Source organism: Lithobates pipiens, unplaced genomic scaffold (genome assembly GCF_037356315.1).
Source record: "Lithobates pipiens isolate NorthernLeopardFrog02 unplaced genomic scaffold, aLitPip1_a1.2 Scaffold_27, whole genome shotgun sequence".
NCBI lineage: Eukaryota > Metazoa > Chordata > Amphibia > Anura > Ranidae > Lithobates > Lithobates pipiens.
In genome coordinates this window covers 32,358,194-32,374,336 of record NW_027507788.1, presented here as the reverse complement: position 1 = coordinate 32,374,336, position 16,143 = coordinate 32,358,194, and the positions used below count along the sequence as shown (strand labels likewise).

At 43.3% G+C, this 16,143-nt stretch overlaps 1 protein-coding gene across 1 annotated transcript; it reads left to right on the top strand.

The window, feature by feature from the left end:
* Positions 1-855: 855 nt before the first annotated feature.
* LOC143933738 (uncharacterized) lies at positions 856-15,859 on the top strand. Its single transcript, XM_077456734.1, has 4 exons — positions 856-952; positions 4,934-4,988; positions 7,093-7,209; positions 12,967-15,859. The coding sequence occupies exons 3-4, from the start codon at positions 7,120-7,122 to the stop codon at positions 15,673-15,675; spliced, it is 2,799 nt and encodes a 932-aa protein (XP_077312860.1). The 5' UTR covers positions 856-952; positions 4,934-4,988; positions 7,093-7,119; the 3' UTR covers positions 15,676-15,859.
* The last annotated feature ends 284 nt before the right edge of the window (positions 15,860-16,143 follow it).

Here is a 16,143-nt window from a genome sequence, read left to right as displayed (position 1 = left end):
AAAGTACAGCAAGAGTGACACTCCCACTGGGCTGGCTCTGAGAGAAAGTAACCTTAAAGCACCCAACCAGACTGTGTTTCCATGCCTGCCAGAAGAGACAGAGCCCCCTATGGCCAGGCTGAATACCCTATAGTCCAGTCAGACTGATGCTGAGGTCAAAATATGGAACAATTATACCCAAACCAAACTGCAGCTTAGGTATAACTTTAAATTTCAAAACATACAGCGTGTGCTCTTCAGGAGAAGGCACTACATATATATATATTTTTGGGGGATATTTATTATAGCAAAAAGTTAAAAAAAATATATTTTTTTTTCAAAATTCTCACTTTTGTGCAATGCCTCACTGCCTGTGATTGGCGCAGCGCTGCGCTGACTTCCTCGCGGGCTCTGCACGTGGACCATGCGAACAAGCCTGAACGCATCCCTAACCACCAAAAAAAAGCTCTATTTGTGGAAAAAAAAAGGACGGCAATTTTGTTTGGGTACAATGTCGCACGACCGTGCAATTGTCGGTTAAAGCGACCCATTGCCGTATCGCAAAAAATGGCCTGGTCATTGAGCAGCTAAATCTTCTGGGGCTGAAGTGGTTAAATTCTAAAAAAAAATAAAAAAATCTGATTTTAGAGATTTATAAAATCCTTCTCCAACTAGAAGTGTTATGTAAACAAATAAAAGAAATAGGAAAATATTTTAGAAACATTCTCCTTTATTTATTTACAGTATAAAACCGCTGATCTGTTTTCTTCTCTAGGCTGGTGATGGATGTGAACTTCTAAGGAAGAAGATAAAGGCAGCCAGCAGTGAATGAGTTAACAGCCCAGCCTGCTGTCTCTGGTGCATGATGGGTAATGTAGTTCTGGGACTACACCTCCACCCAGCATGCTCTGCAGAGTGTTTCCAGGTTGTGCTTGCAATCTCCCACTTCCTGGCTGTAGTCGTTAGGTTGGTGGTAAGTGGCCCTTAGGGAGAAGTGGGGTTGGGGGTGCATTAGATTATGTGATTGGTCATTTGGGGGTCTGATTTCCAGTGTTGCATGTTTCCATGCAATCCAGTATAGAGGAAAGGTAAGTAGCAGGATCACTGGATGTATAAGTGTCATGTGATCACCTCTGATTTCCAGGGACAGCCCAGCTCCTGTCCCTACAAATGTCAGTGACGACTTGTCCCCCATGCATTGGAAATCTGCCTCTGTAGTTTTATCATCACCTATGACATTAAAAAAGAAGAAAACACAAACACCTGAGAGGGTTGCTTCTGTAGAACTACAAGTCCCAGCATGCCTGTCAGATCTGGCAGTGCTTTGCATTATAATCCATAGTCTGTGCCTTCTGCTTCTGTAGTACTACATGTCCCAGCATGCCTGTCAGAGCTGGTGGTGCTTTCCATGCAGCCTTTGTGATATAGTGTAGAGCCAGTGGCATCTTCTGTAGAACTACAAGTCCCAGCATGCCTGTCAGAGCTGGCGGTGCTTTGCATTATAGTGTACATCCTTTGCCTTCTGCTTCTGTAGTACTACATGTCCCAGCATGCCTGTCAGAGCTGGTGGTGCTTTGCATGCAGCCTTTGCGATATAGTGTAGAGCCTATGGCATCTTCTTCTGTTGAACTACAAGTCCCAGCAAGTCTGTCAGAGCTGGGGGTGCTTTGCATGCAGCCTTTGCAATATAGTGTACAGCCGAACTACATGTTCCGGCATGCCTGTCAGACGGAGGGGGGTGGTGCCTTTGCTATCTGCTTCTGTAGAACTACAAGTCCCAGCATGCCTGTCAGATAGCTGGCGGTCCTTTGCATGCATCCTTTGCAGTGTAGTGTACAGCCTGTGGCATCTGCTTTTGTAGGACTACAAGTCCCAGCATGCCTGTTGGATAGAGCTGGCAGTGCTTTGCATGCAGCCTTTGCGATATAGTGTACAGCCTGTGCCTTTTGCTTTTGTAGAACTACATGTTCCAGCATGCCTGTCAGACGGAGGTGGGTGGCGCCTTTGCGATATAGTGTACAATCTGTGGCTTCTGCTTTTGTGGTACTACAAGCCCCAGCATACCAGTCAGGTGGAGCCGGTGGTGCTTTGCATGCAGCCTTTGCGATATAGCACGAGAGTACAATCTGTGGCTTCTGTTTTTGTAGAACTAGAAGTGTCAGAGTGCATGTCAGACCGAGGTAGTGGTATTTAATCGCAAAATCCAGCAGGAGCTACAGAGTATAAACGAGAAGAGAGGTGCCTCTAAGTGTAGCAATATGGTTACGTTTAATGAAGGCACAACATTTAGCAACTTGCATAGATGATGATTAAAAGAGGCACATCTAAGTATGCAGGTATTCGGGATAAAGCTGTCCACATAGACCATCCCCCTCACCACCGGCTCTCACCGCTGTCAGTCTACAATCCTGACCGAGAAGACTACCCTGCAGTATCTGAAAGCGAGGCTTGAGCCACTCGTGGAGTGCAGCGGGGAAGGGACGACGCCAATGGCGGTGAGGAGGACAGTCTATGTGGACAGCTTTACCCCGGCTGCCTGCATACTTAGATGTGCCTCTTTGATCGTCAACCATATCGTTTCTAAATGTTACACCTTCATTAAATGTAACTATTGCTACACTTAGAGGCGCCTCTCTTATCTTTTATACTCAGTTGTGATATGACGCTACTCATATATCATGTCAAAATGTATTTAAAAATTTTGCTCGTCTTGCAAAACGCTCTCAAACCAAGGTTTTACTGTGTGTGTGTGTGTGTGTGTGTATGTGTATATATATATATATATAATATATATGTGTATGTATGTATGTATGTATGTGTGTATATATATATATATATATATATATATATATATATATATATATATATATATATATATATATATATATATATATATATATATATATATATATATATATATATATATATTTTATATGGAAAATAATTATTTGATGCCCTACAGATTTTGCCCACTTACAAAAAATAAAGGGTCTATAATTTTATCATAGGTGTATTTTAAAACGATAGAGACAGAATATCTACCAAAAATCCCGAAAAAAAAAAAAAAAAACACGATACAAATGTTATAAATTGAGTTGCAGTTCAGTGAGTAAAATAAGTATTTGATCCCCAAGCAAAATACGACTTGGTACTTGGTGGAGGAACCCTTGTTGGCGAGCATAGATGTCAGACGTTTCTTGTAGTTGGTGATCAGGTTTACACACATCTCAGGAGGGATTTTGGTCCACTCTCCTTTACAGATCTTCTCTAAATCTTTAGGGTTTCTTGGCAACTCGAAGCTTCAGCTCCCTTCATAAATTGTCTATAGGATTAAGGTCTAGAGACTGGCTAGGCCACTCCATGACCTTAATGTGCGTCTTGAGCCACCTCCTTTGTTACCTTGGCGGTATGTTTTGGGTCATTGTCATCCTGGAAGACTCATCCCTGACCCATCTTCAGTGTTCTGGAGATGGGTCATGGATGAGTCTTTGTGGGATGTGGGAAGAAGGTTCTCATCCAAGATTTTACAATACATGGCCCCGTCCATTGGCCCCTCAACACGGCAAAGTCGGCTTGTACCTTTTTTAGCAGAGAAATCGCCCAAAAGCAATAATGTTTCCAGCTCTGTGGGTGACTGTAGGGATGGTGTTCTTGGGGGTTATTGTTGTCATTTTTCTTTCTCCAAACACGGGGGGTTGAGATAATGCCAAAGGGCTCAATTTTGGTCTCATCTGACCGCAGCACTTTCTCCCAATCGTTCTCTGAAACGCGTAGATTTTCATTGGCAATCTTCAGACTAGCCTGTACATGTGCCTTCTTGAGGAGGGGGGGGCTCGCTGTTTTTGAAGGAAGAAAAATGCTGACTATGACCCCAAGAACATCATCCCTACGGTCAAGCACGGAGGTGGAAACGTGATGCTTTGGGGCTGTTGCTCTGCTACAGACTGACTTTATATAATATATGGGACACAACATTCTTTGCTCCACTTGACTACATCTAAAATGAATGAACATAAAATCCGAAATCTCATTGCTCTCCTCCTTCTTACCTTTCTCCATGTTTCTCCCAGGTGACCAATGCCGCGTACACACGGGCGGACTGTATGGCGTACCTAGTTCGTCATACAATCCGACGGACAGTCCGTCGTACTTTCGACTGAACGGACTTGACCACACACGGATGCACAAACAGTCCGTCGAAAGCTTGCGTGATGACGTGTACAGCACGTACGACGGGACTAGAAATAGGAAGTCCAATACACAGCAATGCACCCTTCCGCCGTGTAAATCCTTTCTGAGCATGCGCCATTCTTAGTCCGTCGAACTAGCATACTGACGAGCGGATTGTCCGCTGAAACCAAAGTACGACGGACAGAATTTAGAAAAATCCGAAATTCTTAGTACGCCAGACTGCACGCTGAAAAAGTCCGCTGAAGCCCACACACGAGCGGACTGTCCGCTGAAATGTGTTTCGACGGACTAAGTACGCCATACAGTCCGCCCGTGTGTACGCAGCACAAGAGGCAACCGAGTATTGTGATCTCCCCGGCAATGTCTTTGGGTTAACTGAAATTAAAGTGAAACATTGGGTGCAAAATCCGTTTATGGAATGTTGGACCTGATTACATAGTTATTAAAGTTACTCAACAGTCAGTGTCTAAGGATCTTCCCACTTAGCATTCATTTAAAAAAGTTTTAGCAGACGAAGTACAGTCATTGCCAATTACATGTAGAGAACAGAAGCAAGTGAGAATCTACAGCAGGGATATGCAATTAGTGGACCTCCAGCTGTTTCATGCTTGTGGCTGTCAGTCTTGCTAGGCCTCATGGGACTTGTAGTTCTGCAACAGCTAGAGGCCTGCTAATTGCATATCTCTGATCTGCAGTAATGCATCAAAAGCATCATTTTTGTATCAGAATTTAATATCTAAAATGTATCTATGTTGTCTTTCAGATGTCACGCTTATAAATGTTGAATCTTTAATGTCCCTGAATAGTCAGTATAAAAGGTAAGTAAATATATGGATCCCTGCCCCTCCCGTGTGTAGTGATTGATAAAGATATTGAAAGCTCAACAAGGAGTCTGGTGACTGGCTATATAAAATACTATGATTGAAGGGTCTGTTTATAAAACATTCATTGGATGAATGTTACACACACACACATTTGTGCAAACTGGATTAATATTCTCTCTGCTTTCTAATCGATTAAAGCGTTTATTACCCCAACAAAATCCTGTTCCCTTAACGCATGAATAACGGCACAGTGATGGTGCTGTGTAATTTAGCCCCCTGTATCACCTGAAATACCTGGCTGATCCTGCCTGGCTATACTCTCCCCCCCCCCCCCCCCCCTTCAGTAACCTGACCACAGTTTATCATGGCTTCTGAGCCCTGACACCGTGGTCAGTTTACGCACCTTCATCATCTGCTGCTATCCTCAGCTCTGCTCTGCCTTCTTCTGTCCTCCTCCTCCTCCCCCCCCCCTCTCTCTACCTGTCAGCTCTCAATAGCGCCACTCTGCTCCGACCCCGCTGCTACAAAACAATGTGATCTTTATACCATCCCCGTTGTTAGATAATAACCTGTATCCTAGTGCCTGTGCTCTTTAAAAAAATAAAAATAAATAAAAAGCTGATTCCTACCTGATTTCACAGTGCTTCCTGGCTCTCTCCTCCTATCCTCCCTGGCTGACATTGGTGGGAATTCTTGGCCCCGCCCAATGGAGCTATCAGATGGGGAGAGGAGAGAGCTGGGAGTCACGTGAGTGCCGGAGGCGCTGTAAAATCGGGTAGAAAATGGCTTTTTTTTTTTTTGCTTTTTTTATTACACACGGGCACCAGGACACATTATCTAACAATGGGGATGGTATAAATATCACATAGTGGCTTAACAACCACTTTAATTCCTGTAACTGACAGCGCTATCTAGTGGCCAAATTATAATTATTATTAATTATATAGTGTAGCATACCGCATTTTGGCCACTAGATTGGGACGACGATCTAAGGAATTAACCTATTACATGGGAAAATAGTGATAGTGCGGCAGACAATCTGACGTGGGGTGTGAGCTGACATCTCCAGTGACACTAATACAATGATTAGTGTTAATAAAATACACTGTCACTGTACTAATGGTACTGGCTGGGAAGGGGCTAACATCTAGGGCGATCAAAGAGTTAACTGTGCCTAGAGAGTGTTATTTTTGTGTACTAGGGGATGTGCTGTTGTTTTTTTGCTTTTTTTTTTTTTTTTGCAGGGAGACAAAAACCAGCACATACTTGCTGTCTGGAGTGAGGTATGTGCTTACATACACAGATCACTCTTCTGTCATTCGCTCTGCCAATCAGTGGGTTCCAGCCATGAATCACTGGCTGGGACACAGTGATCGGTAAGTAAGGGAGCCAATGACAGTGCAGCCACTAGTCCTCCCACTGAAACCAATGATGGGGCGCCAATCTTCCCACTGAAACCAATGATGGGGCGCCAATCCTCCCACTGAAACCAATGATAGGGTGCCAATCCTCCCACTGAAACCAATGATGGGGCGCCAATCCTCCCACTGAAACCAATGATGGGGCGCCAATCCTCCCACTGAAACCAATGATGGGGCGCCAATCCTCCCACTGAAACCAATGATGGGGCGCCAATCCTCCCACTGAAACCAATGATGGGGCGCCAATCCTCCCACTGAAACCAATGATGGGGTGCCAATCCTCCCACTAATGCCAATGATGGGGCAGTATTTTTCCCTCTACTGTCTGTAATATTTTTCCACTGTCTGTGGCATTTTCTACACATACTATACTGGCTACCTGACCCTCTTTAAGCTTTTGAAGGACAGTCAATCGGCCCTTTGTTTAGAATGTGTGGAGACCCTGGTCTACACCAAGGGTCCAAGTATTTTCATGAAGCAGTACTCCCATTACCGCTTGCTGAAAATCCAAAACAATTTGGTTCTTATGGATTACCAATAATATATACGATGGAGCAGCGGTATCGAATGTGTAGTTGAGCCTTTGAAGGCCTGAGAAGTTAAGCTAGTATGCAGTTAAAATTGGAAGCATCTTTTGTTGAACCAATATCTCTGTTTTGACTTGTGTCTCCTGACAGGGTACTGGGACTCGGTAAATTCTAAACATGGATCCCTTCCATGGCATTGAGGTTGGTGCTGAGGTGGAACTCAATGATGGCTCCTTGTCTATAGATGATCACACCTCAATAAAACTGGTAGGTATAGCCACCTACTGTATGCTTTCAAAGTGAATCATTATTACCTTTTAAAGTAGATGTAAACGCTAACTGCCATTTGTTTTTTAATGAATACTTGAATTCTGCTTTTTTGCGTTCTTTGTTGCATTGCAATGCTGCTGATCTTCTGCAGCTTTTTTTCAGCCACTACCTGGATATGTCCACTTCATTGATGATTGCATGACATTTTTGAGGAGGGTGGGGGGTGTCCTGATGGAACAACAATAGACCATGAATTTGAATATTACCAAGGACAAAATTGGAGTTTACAGAGGAAGTAAACCCTGATGGGATTACTTCCTCTTTGTTTGCCTGCAAAGGTAAAGCATAATGGGCTACTATGCATCGCATAGTAGCCCATTATGTGTCACTTACCTGACACAGGAGCCAGCGATGTCAGCGTTGTCCCCTCTTCCATGGAGCGTTCATCTTCCTTCCGGGTATTGCGGCTCCGGCGCTGTTATTGGCTGGAGCCGTGATGATGTCACTCCCACGCATGCGCACGGGAGCCGCCACTAATGTTATATCACCGTTAGCGGCATGCACAGTGCTCCTGCACGCCACTGTCTACAGCACATGCGCTGTAGACAGTGGTGTCTGTCTTTTTGCAAATATCTCCTAAACCGTGTAGGTGTAGGGGATATTTCTTGGACCTACAGGTAAGCCTTAAAGAGGACGTAAAGGCACTTAAAAAAAAAAAAATGCAACCTGCAAGGCAAAGGCATAATGAGCTAGTATGCTATGCATACTAGCTCATTATGGATAACTTGCCTGAGAACGAAGCCCCCGAAGCAGTCCTCCTTCATCTTCACCGCTGCCATGTATCCTGGAGTGACTTCCGGGTCTCGCTGCTCCGGCGCTGTGATTGGCCGGAGCCGCAATGACGTCACTCCCGCGCATTCGCACGGAAGCCGTAACTAACTAACTAAATATCGCCGTTAGCGGCATGCACAATGCTCCTGCATGCCTCTGTCTACGGCAAATGCGCCGTAGACAGCAGTGACTGTCTTTTTGCAAATATCCCCTAAACCGTGTTACCGTTTCTTGGACCTACAGGTAAGACTTAATCTAGGCTTACCTGTAGGTCAAGGTGGTTTGTAAGGGTTTACAGACACTTTAAAGGTGCAAACAATCAATGAAAATTTATATTACAAAGATTTATATTTTTATTAAACAGGCATAATTTAGAAAAAGAGAGAAAAACTATTTAATATATATAAAAAAATAATATATAAAAAAAAAAAAAGAGCACAATGAAGCTCAGTGGTCAAAATACAAAAGAATGGTTGCCTCTACATGTTTTACCACAATCGTAGCTTCTTCTGGAGCTTTTGTAGGACCTCATTACATTACCACCCTCTAAAAGATCATGATTCCAAAGAATCCTCAGAGCCCATCAAGAGCTCCAATGATATGTCTGTGTGCCAAAAATGAGGGGGGGGGGACAATAACCCTGTAATCACACCCTGTTATAATAGGAAGTTTAGCAAATTTATGGACTGATACAAATATCCTTCCCAAGATGCAAACTTCATGTGCTGGCAGCAAACTTCATAAAACTGTGCCATCTGAGCACTTCCTTCACTGAGAACACCAATGATTCTTAATTTGGTATCGATATGATAGCTTTAAACCAGGAAAGTTCAAAATAATTACTCTGTCCCACAGTGGTTTAATATTCATACAGGTAACAGGGCAATCGGCCACAGCGATGTCGCCCTGTTACCTGTATGATCATTAAACCAAGCCAAAAAGGGTAAAATCCCTGTGGGATAGAGCAATTATTTTGATCTTCCATGGTTTAAAGGTATCGTATCAATACCAAATTAAGGATCATTGGTGTTCTCAGTGAAGGAAGTGCTCAGATGGTACAGTTTCTTTGAAGTTTGCGACTTGGGAAGGATATTTGTATCAGTCCATAAATTTGCTAAACTTCCTATTATTATAACAGGGTGTGATTACAGGGTTGTTGTACCCCCCCCCCCCCCTCTCATTTTTGGCACACAGACACCTCATTGGAGCTCTTGATGGGCTCTGAGGATTCCTTGGAATCCTGATCTTTTATAGGGTGGTAATGTAATGAGGTCCTACAAAAGCTCCCGAAGAAGCCACAATTGTGGTGAAACATGTAGAGGCAACCATTCTTTTGTATTGTCACCACTGTGCTTCTATATATATATATATATATATATATATATATATATATATAATGTATGTGTGTATATATATATATAAATATAAAAAAAAATTCTAAATTATGTCTGCTTAATAAAAATATATATTTTTGTCATATCAATTTTCATTGATTGTTTGCACCTTTTAAACTCCAATTTTGTCCTTGGTAATATTCAAATTAATATAAAGAAGGTGGTGTATATAGTGTAATCCCCAACCTCAAATACTAAATTTAACAATGGACCACGGATGAGTAATATCTGTTAAATTGGCCACTTGTAGCCTTCATTGAAAACTTTGCAAGCGAGGCTGACCATGCTGGAGCATTGCATTTCTGGGAATTCCTTTACTGGAATCATAGTATTGCTATGGAATGAGAAAGCATACTATATTGCCAAACGTATGTGGACACCTGAGTATTAAACCTATATGAGCTTGTTGCTATAGAAAGAAAGCCTCCGCTCTTTTGGCTGCTTCTTTTACTTAAATCAGTGCTCCACCAGAAAAATTGTAAAGTCAGAAGCTATACATACTGTAGCTGCTGACTTTTAATATTAGGACACTTGCCTGTCCTGGAATCCACGGAAGACGGCACCCCAGCCGATGTTTCCATCGGCTCTTTAGTGCTGCCACCACCATAGCCTGTAAGGCAAGCCAGCAGTGAAGCCTTGTGGCTTCACAGCCAATTCCCTACTGCACATGCCTGAAGCGCGTTACACTTTCTGAATGGCCCAGCGGCGAGGAAGGAGGAGGGGGGCTGAACTGCCGTGGCGAGGTCTGACAGAAGTGGGGACAGAAGGCAAATGTGGCACCAGAGTGAGGGAGGGAGGAGACCGTTAAGCGGAGCTTCCACTTTTGGGTGAAACTCCGCTTACATTTGTTTTTTCGTCACGTAGGGGACAAAATGTCCCTTTTTATGTAATGATTTTTTTTCGGTGACAGGTTCTCTTTAATGAGACATCCAGTGTCCTCGTGTGCTTCACTGAATGTAATGCAATGCACATAACACTGCAATACATTCTTTCCTAGCATTGATGGGCATGGGAAACTGTCAACTGCATGACGTCACTTCAGGGTCCGCAACAAGAAGGGGGAGGAGAGTGGATGTGTGTCTGATCTCCTCCCTCCCCTCCTCCCAATGGCACCCACAATGCCAGTGTAGGGCAGGCAGATGGGTGAGCGGAGCCTGAGATCCATGGTGCAGGGGGGGGCAGCATTCGGGTTGCAGCTCAGGTGCCAGAATGCAATTTCTTGTTGCCATGGCGACCTGGAGCCTGAGAATTGTCGAGTACTGAATTATACACCCCAGAAACTACATTCATGGGGTAGAATTGCTTAACCTTGCTGTCTGAGATCCTCCGACACTGCCGGCTCTTTAATACATATGCTTTGACATTGCTTAAAGCTCGATAGATATTGGATTAGTATTTTTGATGCACTTCAAGATCTATACAGGATAGCATTATTACCAGATCCTAAGATGACGATTCTGGGTATATTTCCTGGAGATATTTTTACCGGAGCTATTTTGGTTAATGCTGACTAGGGTTGCACCGATGCCGATACCGAGCATTTGCATGAGTACTTGTACTCGTGCAAATGCTCCAATGCTTGACCCAATACTTGAGCAGCCTCAGAGATGAACGGTGCGGCGGTGGGGGCAGTTACAAGCACAGATCTCCCTGTATAGCTTTTCTGACAGCCGCTTCTCCTCCTCTCTCTCCCACGGCTGTCAGAGAGATCGGTGTTTGTAACTGCCCCCACCGCCACACCAATCACCCGGGTTATCCCCCCCCTTTGTTCCCTGTGTCCTCCTCCTCCTCCTGTTCCCCCTTTCTGTGCTCCCTTGGTCCTCCTCCGGTTCCCCCTTTCTCTGCTCCCTGGGTCCTCCTCCGGTTCCCCCTTTCTGTGCTCCCTGGGTCCTCCTCCTCCAGCTCCTCCTCCTGTCCCCCCATGTTCCGGATCTTTCAGGGTAGAGAGGGGAGGAAGGAGCCGGTAAATCTGTCATTTACCAGCTCCTACCTTTTCCGAATGCACTGACTCTGTCCATTCATAACTGAGCATCATAAACTGCGTTTACAATGCTTCAGTTTATGAATGGAGAGGAGCCTCTGTCTATCTTCACTTCATCTTCAGTGCAGCTGAGGCTGCAGAGAAACGCATTGGGGAATCTGTGTCCTCAGTCCATTTCCCTTTCAACAGGGCTGATAAATAAAAAAAAAGAAATGTAAAAATATTTCAGTTAAATTAAATTGTAGAAAAAAAAACAGACACCGTCCACTCCTCCTCAGAAAAAGAAAGCATTGTAAAAAAAAAAATAAAAAAAAAAATCTACAAATAAAATTATAAAAAAAAAAAAAAAAAGTAAAAAAATAACATTGTAAAAGAAAAAAAAAACTGACATAGTTCACGCCTCATCAGTGCCCATCAGTGCTACATGTTAGTGCCACTGTCACATGAAATTAAAAAAAAAAGCATGTACTTGTACTCGGTCTTAAAGTGGTATCGTTGCAACCCTAATACTGACACACATTTGTTTTTTTGTTTTTTTTTAACCCGTAAACTTATAGCTCGAGTGGTTGTCTTCTTGCCCTCCTACATTTGCACAATGGCAAAAGGCTGTTAATGCTATCTTGGAGAGAGAGAGATGGACATACCAGCACAGGGGCTGTCCACAAAAAATTCCAAAAAATAGGGTTTCCTTGGTTATTGTCTACTTTGGCAGATTCTTATTCTGGTCCTTCTCCATCTCTTGCCATTTGATTCAAAGCTACAGCATAGTTTCAATCTGTATAGCTGTTCGAGATTATTCAAAATTTGTGGTTTTCATCTTAGTTTTTTGTTTTTATTATCTATCTATTTACCCATTGAGGGTTGTATTGTTTTATTGATTGGCTTGGATTGGATCAGATTTGGATTTGTATTGCATCTGCTCATTCACTCATAATCATTATTTTACAAGACCTAATAAGTGTGGTGTTGTTGCTTTTAAGACTGCATTCACACCTTGGCGTTTTGAATCGTGGGCAGATTTGCCGCGATTCTGCCCCCATTTTCAAAGCGACAAGGTGTGAATGACAAATCAGAGAACGCACATTTGAGATGCCATTAATTTAAAAGGCACCAAAATCACGCTGCGGTTCTGCCACGATTGACGCGCTGCAATCGCAGCAGCCCACATCATCTGTAGAAATGTTTTTGTGCGACAAGCTTCACGCAATGCGGGTTGCAGCGTTTGCAGCGCTATTTATCGCAGCAGAACCGCAATGAATAGCATCTCAAATGTGTGTTCTGCAATTTGTCGTTCACACCTCGGCGCTTTGAAATTGCAGGCAGAATCACGTGAGCTGCTCCTCACCCTCCAGTGTGAAAACCCTCGGGCTTTCACAGTGGAGCAGTGCGCTGGCAGGATGGAAAAAAAAAGTCCTGCTAGCAGCATCTTTGGAGCGGTGAAGGAGCGGTGTGTATACATTTTTTTTTTTTTTTTTTTTTTTTTGGCATGCTTTACAATCGCAATATGCTTTCCGTTTTTGGAACTGACCGCTCTTCTTTTTCCTCCAGGAGAACAAACGGGACTTACCTCTCTGGCAGCAACTCCATTACTTTGACGACTCCAGCAGTGATGAGAGCCTAGACCAGCAATATGTGGATTCCACATCACCGGTGGTCAAGACCCTGGAAATCCCTAGTCGTATTCCTGAATTCAAGAGCCAGGTTGTGGAAAATAAGCAAATGGAGAAGAATAGGAATGTATTATCCACAAGGATAAATCTACAACCGGGCGCTTTCTGTATAAATGGAGAACAGACAGATGACCATTATTTTGTTTTGAGCAATGGCTACAGCAAAAACCTCCAAGAACAGGCTTTCCAATTAGCACCTCATTTTGAAGAACTGGGGATCCCATGCACTGAGGTAATGTCAGACTCTGGTCAACTACAGCCCAATTCCACAGAGGTTTACACAGAAACCACTTTGTCCTATGAAGAAGATCCAAGCTTGGGAAGGTACAACTGTTCCGATGCCAGAACTCAGTGCAACAAGACAATCAATTCCCTAGGGAGAAACTACAAATGTCAGAGATGTGGGCGCCAGTTTTCGCGTTTGTATAATCTGGATAACCACGTGTGCATTGAGAAGGCTTTTAGGTGTCCCCAGCAAAATAGCAATAACGTAGAGACCATGAATAGGTTGGAGAAGATGTGTGCTGAAGCCCAGAAAGAGCTCCATAACCTACAAGGACAATACAAGAAAGAAGATGTAAGCACTCAGCCCGGTTCCTCAGAAGCTCAAATGTGGAATCAGGAGTTGCTCTCTGAATCAGTCATTCCAGCAACGGTTCCCTGTGAACATGACGGGTGTGAATCAAGTAGCATAAGCACTCAAGCGTTTCATATTTCATGCGATGATAATAGTGAAAATGTTGCTTCCCAAAATGTGACTACCCTTAAAAATATTGTTGTTGTTGATATGACCGATTGTAGTCCAACATTCCCCGAAGCAAACCAGGAACAGGACTTGGCAAAACAAGTGGAAGGTATCGATCCCCAGCTAGATCAAATTAATAGTGATTGGACTCATTTAAATCAACATTTGACTTTCCAAACCAGTGATGAGAACCCAGACGATACCGCCAATCCCACTCCTGAAGCTACAAACGTTTACACATGTCAGGAGTGCGGTCAAATTTACAATTCGAGTTGTTCGTTTACCAACCACATGCACTGGCATCAAAACAAAAAGTTCTCATCTTTTGTGAATGCAGAGCCATCACTGGGAGGCCAGGAATCTGATGGGACTACCCACCATGTTGATACAACCCCTCTAAGCCCTCAAATGGGCAACTGTGCCAAACCAGCTCAAACGTTCACCTTTGAATATTGTGGTAAAGTATTTAATAGTCACGTTGCTGATGACACTCACACCGTCTGGCATTTGAAAAAGAAGGGGCCTGTGACTGTCCTTTCAACTCAAGAAACAGGACAGGTTTCATCGTTCACTACCAAAAAGCAAAAAAGTGACCGGGCATGTACTAGTTCTGTGGACGTTTTAACTTGCCAGTATTGTGGAAGGGTCTTCAACAAGCTATGTGCCTACACCAATCACAGTCGTTGGCACGTGAAAGAAAAAGAGTTGAGAAACAAATTTAATGCTGAATCCAGAAGGGTCCTTGTGGATGAAGAACGCTTAAAGGATGGTGACACCAACAACGTGTTGGATCAGGACAACATGACTTTTGATGTAGACCCCAACACAGGGGTGACTGATGTCTGCCTGGATGATGGTAATGTTCAAGGTTACTGCAGACTCGTTAGGCAACTAAGCTTGGATGAGCAACACAACCTACCGTCATGTGAGCAAGTTGTCAAGAGTGAAGAACCTAGTCGCCTTCCGCTACCTATGCAGATGAAAACTAAACCGCAAACGCTACCAGAGGTTCTGGAATCTGTTCTTGAGCTTGTAGTAGGGACAGAAGAAGTACATGAGATCCTGCTAAGCAAGGCGGGCCTTGTGTTTAGAAAAGCTGAAAATTACGAGAATGATGAAGAAGTAGATAAGGATATGCATGAAGTCTCTGGAATGCATTTGGAACCAGAAGAGAGCCAGATCTCTGAAATAAAGTTGGAACCAGCAGAGAACGGGATCCCTGGAATGGAGTTGGAACCAGCAGAGAATCGGATCTCTGGAACCGAGTTGGAACCAGCAGAGAACCAGGTCCCCGGAATGGAGTTGGAACCTACAAAGAACCAGATCCCTGGAATGTGGCTGAAACCAGAAAAGACACAAATCCCTGGAAGGCATTTGGAATCGGAAAAGAAAATCTATTCTCCCAAAATGTTGCCATCCAAAATAGCGGCGCAGCTTTTAAGCAGACCTAGACCCCCCCACAGATGTCGCGATTGTGGAATCCACTTCCATCAGATCTGGCGATTAAAGCAGCATCGACTTAAAGGGTTTGGAAAGACGTGCACTTTAAAGAAGCACCAGTGTGATTGCGGGCGAACGCCAATTGGTTCTCTACACTTCCTGCTTCACCAGCTGCAACATCTGAGTGACACTACCTTCACCTGTGCTGTGTGCAACAAGTCGCTGTGCGGTTATCGCCAGCTCCAAGCCCACAGCTTGGTTCACCCGTTGGTATCGCAGTTCCAATGCAAATGTGGAAGCCGGTTCACAAAGCTGCCCAGATATCTCTGGCATTCCTTAAAAAACAAGGCAAAGCCTAAACCAAAACTGCAAATGGGAACTGGTATTGAACCATCGTTATAGTAAAGATTGTTTGTTTATATTTTTGCAATATAGAAGTACATTCTGTAATCATGTACAAAGAGAAGATATATTTTGTTATGTATAAATATTATTTCAAGATTGTTAAAACAGATTTCATTTAATTTAGAATTTCTTTTACAAAGGTTTAAAAATAAAGTTTTGAAATAAATGTTCCTAAAAATTACACTTTCTTGTTTGAATCTGCACCTTGCAAGCTCATAGTCCCACCAGTGTGATCTAGGGCTGAAACAACTAATCGATTAATCGACAACTAATCGATTATGAAATTAATCGATTACTATTTTCATAATCGATTAATCGGCCAGTAACAAAATGGGGTTAAAGTTAATGAGTCTGATGATATTTACCAGATTGACACTTTAATAGTACATCTCTCCTCCTATACAGTATCTCTCCGCTAATAGTATATGCAGTACATCTCTTCTAATAGTACATCTCTTCTAATGG